Here is a 9,521-nt window from a genome sequence, read left to right on the forward strand (position 1 = left end):
AAAAACTGTTTTCTTCTGCTCTGTTAAATGTTTTTGTCAATTTTTGAATCTGTCAAGGTCTCTTACGGGAGGTTAAAAACAAAAGAAAATTTTAAACTCGTAGCTCTAAAAGTAGTGGCGGTCGCGTGCAAGAGGTGGTTGCTTACAAGAGGTTCCAAATATAGTGTTCTGACTTAGAAACTTAGAAACTCCTCGCTGAGGAGAGGTGTTCGCTTACGAGAGGTGGTCACAACCAGAGCTTCGACTGTAATAACGTAAGGACGAAAAAAATGTTTCATGACATTCCCAAACTAAGACAGAGTTGAAACTCAGATACACAGCGGGGTATTTGAACGAAATAGAGACAAATAGGAAATAAACGGAGAAAAAAAATCATACAAAATAAGTGCCAATGAAGGCAAGATATCTTAAAAACCGTAACAATTAATAATTCCTTTGTTTAAATAATCATGACACAGTACCTTTCGATCAAATATTTTGTTTATAAGAACTTATGTTTTTAACAATCCTTTTCGCGCAATTTAGTTTAGTTCAAAAGAAACAGCTAATTCCTGATTTGTTTAGCCTGTCGGCCACACTTTCATTGACTAAAAACGAGATATATTGACCTCGCCGGTAAGACTACAAGTACCTGCTTATTTCACGCCTACCTAGCTCATATAAGCCACGAAACGCTCAATCGAGTACTAATTATATATTTTTAAGGCAAACGAACCTTTAAATCGAACAGACTGGGACAAGAAGAAAATAACCTTCTAGTGCAATTTATTTAAGGGAGAGCAATTTAAATTAAAGGGTCTCAACTTGTTTAAAAGAACAACTTTTCCCTTCACAGACTGCTCTCTTTACTACGTAGTTGTCTTGATGCAAGCAGAGTGAAAAGACACGAACTTAGCCAAGCACGCTATGTCAAACGTGTAAACAATTATGTCACCTATAAAAAATTTATTGTGGAGCTAAGACAGAGTCCTTTATTTCAATGCACCTTTGTCTAAGTCTAGAATATTAATTTGTTTAGTACACCGAGGTAATTTTTAGTCTTGAAGTCAAGAAACCTGTGGTAAATTCTTCAAAGTAAGTTGCAGGTCTAACGCCTTACTTAGCGTTTGCGTTTTTGATGACAGCCTATTATCTACTTTTAATTTGTTAAATTTGTCTTATTGAAATTGGGTTTGTTCTATCGGTGTTTCTAAAATATCACGATACTTTTAACTGGCATAATTTGAGAGTTGGAAAAGAAAGATGCAGCTAGTTTTTCGTTTAATTGTAACTTGGTCTTTTTCAGGTTGAAAATGAAGTCAGTGGTGGTTTTCAATTTCATTGTGATGTTCTTGTGTATTTCACATCTACCAAAAGGTTGGGTCTCTCGAATTGTTCTTTATTGATTAAATCTTACGGAGAACTTCGTTTGATGCATATGAAACTCAGTTATTGGCATAAATCCAACTGTTACAGTCAATGTAGCTGGGACATGAACAAGGTGATTGCCGTCCACTGCAAAACAATCAATATTTATTTACCCACGCAACATTTAGGAGCAACAAAAACTTGTACCAAGATGTGCGTGGCAAAACAATTTAAGAAAAATAAAATTAAACTTTACTAATACAGCAATAAAAGTATCTTGATAAAAATATATTTATATAGACACGTACTGTATTAATCTATATACAATCACCATACAAGTTAGAGAATATGTTCATCCAAGTAAAGAATTTGAGTTAAAATATCGAATTATTAGATCTTACTGGTTTTAGCCTGACCAGCATTACAGAGATTTACCGATATTTTCTGGTTGTTTCAATACTCATCCTTGGTGGCTATCAGAAGACTGTAACCATCTCAAGTGTTAGCTTTACTGTCTCGAATCCAACGCACGCTGAACGAATAATTGACAATAATAAATTGGTTTCCTCTTGAGACCTTCTCAAACTTGTGTTACATCGTGAATCTAATCTGCCACCTGAAACAGAGCAAATAGTGTGGAGTATTTCACCTGTTCGAGAATACGAAAAGCATCAAACGAAATTCTTCTATAAGGATATTCATATTCCAAGTTCTACCAATGTACCAATTCCACCAGTTACTGGAGTTAGAAGTCAGTCGGACGGCCGACAAAATTGACCGAAGCTCGTGTCTTATTGGTTTTCCACATACTTTCATTTTATCTGGCACACAGAATTTAACTAACTTCAATTTTTCTTGCGGATTTACAACAAAATTTGTAAGTAATTTGCATTTAGGGACCGACCATTTAGCTCTTGAGGGGGGAGGGGGGGGGGAGATTTCTGGGTCAGTTTTTTTTCTAGCAACCTTGGTGGGTAGGATATTTTTTTTCTCTCCTCATTTCTCTGCAGGATCTTTTTTCCTCAAAAAAGTGTCGTTTTTACATTTAAATTGTGGTTATTGCAGTAATAGTTCTAATATGGAGCTGCAAAGCCTTAAAATGTTGTAAGCTATACAAAATCATTTTTGTCTAGCTACATGTTTGTGGAATGTCGTTCTTTAGAATCATTTAATATTTAACAATTATTCGCCGATGGCGAAGTGATTATCGGTGAATATTCATTGAGACGAAGTCGAGGTGAATATTCACCGATAATCACTGAGCCTGAGGCGAATAATTGTTTTAGTATAAATACACAGGTGATTATTTCAAAAAAGAGAAAAAAAAAACATTTCAACGCGAAATCATCTTCAACTTACAGTGGCAAAACGACTACTGGCAGCTATTTTGTCCGTCGAGGTGATTATTGGCTGATAATCTGAGATAGCGAGCCAATGAGAGCGCGCGATTTTGTATAATCACCTGTGTATTTATAATAATGTCTATTATTATATGGCTCCGTCTCACAAGGACTTGGAACTACCAAGTTCACGAATTTTATTGGCTGAAATCGATGTTGACCGCGGTCTAGATTTTCCCATCTAGACCGGCATCTAGACCGGTTATGTTTTGCGGTGAAAAGATGCAAACTAAAATGCAAAAATATTAAGTATTTTCTTCTACCAATATTTATTCATGGAAGTGCCAAACAGCATGATGACAAAAGAGAAGATGACGAGCAAACTTTGACAGAATTGAGTTCAGCTCATCGCCATTCATCGCCGTTCGCAAGCAAAATGTTATTAGTACAAACCAGTTACATTAAACGAATTAAATTGTTCTTGTTTGCTATATAATTATGTACTTATTGACTGAGTGGGAGGGCCGGACGGGTAAATATTTGGCCCGAGGTCTGTATGTATGTATGTATGTAAATCTTTATTTTAAACACGGAAAATCATCAGTTAAGCTTAAGTTAAAAACTAAAACTAATTACAACTGCTTTACATGATTGCCGTGTGGGAATCCGATATATCAGCTACCTTCTTGATATTTCGCTTAAAATGCTCAACGGATGCAGCATTTTTTAAGTTTTTGGGCAAGTTATTCCATAGCATGGCCCCGCTGTAAGAGAAGCTTCGTTTCAAATAATTGGTGCTTGGTTTGGACAGGGTCAGCCTTCCCTCAGAGTTTCTTAAGTTGTAAGCAGAGTGACGCTGAGAGAAAAGACTTTGTAGATAATCCGGAGCAAGGTCATTCATGGTTTTATACATCATCAAGGCTTTTTGTTTCTTTCGACGAAGAGATAGCCTCTCCCAGCTGAGGGTGGAAAGAAGGTGGTTTGAGCTCGCATCAAAGGGGGATTTAGTAATAACTCTGGCTGCGCGATTTTGTAATTTTTGAAGCTTATCACTCAAGTAACCACTCAAACAGTCCCAGACGGGGCTGCAGTAATCAAAATGAGGCATAATTAAGGTGTTATAAATTAGAATTGCAGTTTCTTTGGATATAAACGGCCGCACACGTTTTAGGGCGCCTATAGCTGAAGAGACTTTCTTGCAAATCTCTTCAACGTGTTTGCCCCAAGAGAGGTGAGCATCTATGGTAAGACCCAAGGATTTGGTATGAACGACTCTCTTGATAATTTGGTCATCAATTCTGATTACTACATCGTCACATTGGGCAGATAGCCTTTGTCTTGATCCAATAATCATTAGCTCAGTTTTAGCAACATTTAGACTGAGCTTGTTAGCTTTCAGCCAACTGCTAAGGTTATTTAATTCAGGGGTTAGAGCTAGCTTAAGTTCTGTTAACGTTTTAGCAGATAACGTAAGGTTGGTGTCATCGGCAAACATTCTTGGTACGGCGCCCCGCAGGGAGTTGGGAAGATCATTAATGTAAATTAAAAATAGCAAAGGACCCAATATGCTACCCTGCGGCACGCCGCAACTGAGGGTACGAGCAGATGATAGTTTGCCACTGACATTACATCTTTGGGTTCGGCCACTTAAGTACGACGAGAACCATTTTATGGCCGCCTGATCGACACCCAAATATGACATCTTACGCAAGATGATCTCATGATCGATGGTATCGAATGCCTTAGTAAGGTCAATAAAGACAACGCCATTTAAAAGGCCATTGTCGATGTTTACTGACCAAGCATTTGTTGCCTCAAGCAAAGCCGTGAGCGTACTATGTAGAGAACGGAACCCTGATTGGCAACCCAGTAGCAATTTGTTAACATCTAGATAATGGAAAAGCTGATTATAAACAATTCTTTCGAAAACTTTCGAAATTATAGGGATTACAGATATTGGCCTGTAGTTGTTAGGGTCAGATTTAATGCCCTTTTTAAAAAGTGGAGTCACTTTGGCCGTTTTCCAATCGTTTGGATATATCCCAGTTAGAATAGACTTTGAGAATATTGAGGTAAGAGAGGGCGCGATGATATTAGCCGCCATTTTCAACAATTTACTCGGAATCATATCAAGACCGGTGGCTTTCTTTTCATCAATTTTCGACAAAATGTTAGAAACAATATCAACACTCGGAATTTGCAGAGAAAACGAATGGTCAGTGGGCTCTAAATAAGACTCAGGATTAGCGTCGACAGCAGGAATATCTTGTGCTAATATTTGCGCAACATTAGTAAAGTGATCGTTAATAGTTTCCGCAATGTCCATAGGGTTGCTTGCTATTTTATTATCTACCTTGATCTCCAAAATATTCGTTGACTTACCACTGTTACGTGAAGTTAGCTCGTTGATAACATTCCATGTTTTGCGTAAATTACCTTTGCTGGCTTCCAAGTTGTCAGAAACATAGAGTTTTTTTGCGAGTTTAATTGCGTTGTTTGCCTGGTTTCTTGCACACCTAAATTGATCCCATGTAGCCGGGTTGTTGGAGGAGATTGCCTTCTTTTTAAGAAAATCTCGTTTTCGGATTTTGTTCAGTAACTCTCTGGTAATCCATGGAGATCGTTTTTTTCGAATTCTTTTGGATTTAAGTGGTGCGTGTTTATCGACGCAACCAAGAAACATTTCTTTCCATATACGCCACATTTCATTGGGATCAGAATACAAATCAACATTGGCCCAAGGTAGTTGATTGAGGTCACTTAAAAATTTTCCTCTGTTAAAGTGTTTAAATTGCCGTGTTTCAATCACGCGAGGGCCAGTACGGCAGTATTGAGTCTTACGTGACAAAAAAACAAGAGAATGATCACTTATGCCAAGGTGAATGACACCGGAATTTGTAACCTTCTCTGGGGAGTTCGTTATGCATAAATCAATTAATGTTTTTGAGTCCGGGGTGACACGTGTTGGTTCAGTGATTAACTGACTAAGACCATATATATCGAAAATGTTTATCAGATGGGAAGAATTAACTGCAATTGCTTCAGGCAACAAATTGCAGTTGATATCACCAAGTAAATATAATTCCTTATTTTCCGCGTCAATTTTTGCAATAACATTCTCAAATTCGCTAAATAAATTGGGTGGAGAACTTGGGGGTCGATACCAAGTACCGACCAGAAATGGTGTACTTCGTGACTTACTGATTTCAACGAAAAGACACTCCAAAAGATCATTATTTAAATCATTGCGTATTCGATAGTTCAGATTAGTGCGAACGTATGTACATACTCCACCACCATTTCTTCCGTTAATTTTACGATCTTTTCTGACTATTTCAAAGCCAGGTATGTATACTTCGTTATCACGTACTGTAGAGTCTAATTTTGATTCGTTGATATGTAAAATATCAACTTTAGAAGAGGACATAAAAACTCTAAGTTCGTCAATATGAGACAACAGACTATTAATGTTAAGGGACGCTATGGCTAAACCTCGACCAAAGATTGTTGGACAGATGGACTTACCACAGTTGGTATCCTTATGGACATCAGCCGAGTCAGATTCCCAGACGGCAATATCCTAATCTACACGTAAATGGTTAATGAAATTTTGAGCTAGGCGCATGGTGCCTTTCTTGTTTAAATGAAGACCACTTCGATTTAAGTGGCTAGTTCTTGAAACGTTAGAGTGGTCAATAAAACCCCAGTTCTTTTGCTGGCAGCATTCCTTAAGAACTTTGTTCACGTCAGGTACTTTACGTGCAAGGGCTTCGTCATCAGATCTGTTGATGAGACCGGATATAGATATCATAGCTGAAGATTCAGAGCTGATTGCTTCGGCTAGGTCAATCAGTTCTACCGCACATTCACGAGGAGTATAGGAGGATCGTAAACTATTAGTTCCCACATGGATAATTAACTCGTCCGGGTTTCTGCGTAGTAGTGGCTTGATATGGTCCTGCATGTCTTGCGTTGTGCATCCCGGAAAAGTGGCTATCTTAACTTGTGAATTCTTCGACATTTTATGGCTTTGTAGGTATTTGAGAGTAGAATCACCCGCTATAATGACTTTCTTCTGACGGTTGGGCTGTGAATGATCAAATTGATCTGACGAATTGATTAAGTTAGTGTTTCGCATTCTAATCTCTGAGGACGACGGAGATGTTCTGTGTCCTGTGACAGCGCTATTCCCATTTTGATTGCTTACATTTCTTTCGATTTGATCTTCAATTTGAACTTGAAGAGGCTCAAATCCGTTACGGGTTTGAATTATATTAGCGGGCATTGTTTTCTGGCTATGTTTTGCATTTGCACTGCTCGGGTGCGGCTTTGCCACGGACCAACGATCACTTGATTGTAGTTGATTGGTTTCAACTTCATTCTTTTCTCGCGTAATGATGGTTAGAGCTAACTTTAGAGAATCATTTTCTTGCTCTAATGACAGAACTCGGCTTTCAAGGAACAAACACTTTTCTTCCAACTCATTAATTGCATTGTCTTTTTTGGATATGGTGAATAATAACTTTTCACACTTCTTTTTGTAGTCGAGGAGCTCGACACCTAAAGCATTTCCATCTTGTTTTTGAATATTTTTCATCGACAGAAGTTTAGTATTTTCTTGAACCTGTTTTTGAAGGATCAATAAATCGAGTTTCAATCCCTCAATATCAGCAATGATTTCTGAATTTGGTCGCTTTTCAGAACCATTTAGCAGACTCTCGCCATCAGTCGACGTTTGAAAATTCTCGCCGCTGTCGGTCTCCTGCAATAGTGTAGATGATTGAAATGATTGTTCGGAGGAGCTCAGAGAATTGACATCTTGCGTTTCAGCTATATTTCTCAGTTTCTTGTGAATTAATTCCATCAGCTTATCCTTTAAAGCCGGACCATCGCGGCCTTGAAAATTCAGAGTTTGTTGTTTCTTGCAGTACCAATTGATGATAACATTGCCGTTTGAACATTTAAACTGCTTTGTATTCCCGCCAGGCGTTAGCCACTTTCCTTGCAATTTTAAAACGTTTTCCACGAATTTCTTCATGGCGTAAAGACCGAGCGCAGCATTTTATCATATGACCACTACGCTTTCCCCCTTGTTTTTTCCGGATAACAAAATTCGGAATGTTCACTGACGTCGCTCATTTTGACCGAAAAGTCGGGATTTATATAGCAATTGCAACAAAGTTGTTTTAGTTCGCATCACGCGCGCGCTTTCATTGCAAAATTATTGAGAAAATCCCCGTATGAGGACGGTACGCGATCCTAGCAGGGCCGGACGGCTTTTTCCGGCCCTGCTCGCGCCATCGCGTACGGCCCTCATACGGGGATTTTCTCAATAGTTTTGCAATGACAGCGCGCGCGGGGCCGTACGGGTCATATGATAAAAACATCTTATTAACCGAGCTTAGTCAGTCTGTATGGGAGAATCTTGACCTCGGTCATGTGTACAGACCTCACTGCGTTCGGTCTGTACTCACGATCTCGGTCAAGGTTCTCCCATGCAGACCTCCTGCTTGGTTAATAAGAGCTAAATAACAATATTCTCATGCTATAAAGTGATGCACCACAGGTAGATTTGAAAAGGTTTAGCTCCTTAATTTAAAAAAAGCTAAAAATAGCAGAGTGGCTCGCTGGCTTGCAGATTATCCGGAATGGTTGCAGTTTTGCTAGGATTTTGTAAAGCCCCGTAGGAATGATGAAATGGCTTTGCAACATTAGTTTTTTCTTGCTTGCAGCAGTGCAAAATTTTTTTTTTCTATTCCATTTGTGCTGCATGCAATTTTTTTCTGCCATCAAGCGCTTGCAGGAATTTTTTTTTCAAAATCACCCATCTCCCCCTCCACCCCTCCTCAAGAGTTAAATGGTCGGCCCCTTATGTACATGTTGAATTTTATATTTTGATGTTTGAACGAGACACTAAATTTCACTTGTCATTAAAGATTTGTGTATTGTTCATCCTGGTGTAAAATAGAAAAGATGAACTTTAATCGTTTGTCTCACGATAGAGTCACTTTGAGATGTTGATCGTAACGTTTCGACTGCTATGCTGCTAGTCTTCATCAGGTCGAACTTACTCGTCAAACTTGAGGGAAATAATCTCGCTAAAAATGTCGAGATTAGTGTTTTCATTTTTCCATACATTTGTCTGTAACACCGAGTCAGAATTCCTTGGAAAATTTAAATACATTTGCATGAACAATTTGAAAACGAAATTCATCGCCCTATGTTTGTCAAACTTGATCAAAAGGACCTTCTGCTGGGCAATTTTTCTTTGTATCTCATAAAATCTAAAGAACGTCAATCACGTTCAAATTATTGGGTATCGAACTTTTAACTTTTCCTATGCATTTAATTTAATTTTTGCCGTCAATGTTAATTCTTGTTTCTAATAATTTAAGTTCTAATGACCATGTGGTGAAATATTCCAGCTGTGGACTGCAGTGCCAGCAATGTAAACAACTGCTACACTTTCCATGACGTGGACAGTACATGGGACGAAGCCCGTGAAGCGTGTCGTGACATGGGAGCTCACTTAGTTACCATGGAAACCACAGACGAGTGGAACAAAGTCAAGGGCTTCATCGCAGATAAAGTGACGGAGACCGGTAGTTACACCCACTATTACATTGGACTTCGTAAAGAAAGTGGAACGTGGAAATGGACCGAGGCAGGATCGCCTGGCATCACCTTGGCTACAGATGACAGCCGTTGGCAGATCGGCCAGCCCTCTAGTAACCCAAGGGAAGTTTGTGGGGAAATCTGGTATCCCGATTCAGGGACCCAAGGGCACTTTAATAATATCGAGTGTAATGTTAAATATCAGGCTCAATTACAAAC

At 38.8% G+C, this 9,521-nt stretch overlaps 1 protein-coding gene across 1 annotated transcript in view; it reads left to right on the forward strand.

The window, feature by feature from the left end:
- Positions 1-997: 997 nt before the first annotated feature.
- LOC138018435 (snaclec A6-like) overlaps positions 998-9,521 on the forward strand; it is an 8,635-nt gene continuing 111 nt past the window's right edge. The window contains exons 1-3 of the mRNA XM_068865063.1: positions 998-1,074; positions 1,286-1,356; positions 9,113-9,521. The exon at positions 9,113-9,521 is cut by the window's right edge and continues 111 nt beyond it. Coding sequence (XP_068721164.1) covers positions 1,293-1,356; positions 9,113-9,521 — 473 coding nt within the window. The 5' untranslated portion in view covers positions 998-1,074; positions 1,286-1,292. The remainder of the gene's footprint in view (positions 1,075-1,285; positions 1,357-9,112) is intronic.

Source organism: Montipora capricornis, chromosome 10, assembly GCF_036669925.1.
Source record: "Montipora capricornis isolate CH-2021 chromosome 10, ASM3666992v2, whole genome shotgun sequence".
NCBI lineage: Eukaryota > Metazoa > Cnidaria > Anthozoa > Scleractinia > Acroporidae > Montipora > Montipora capricornis.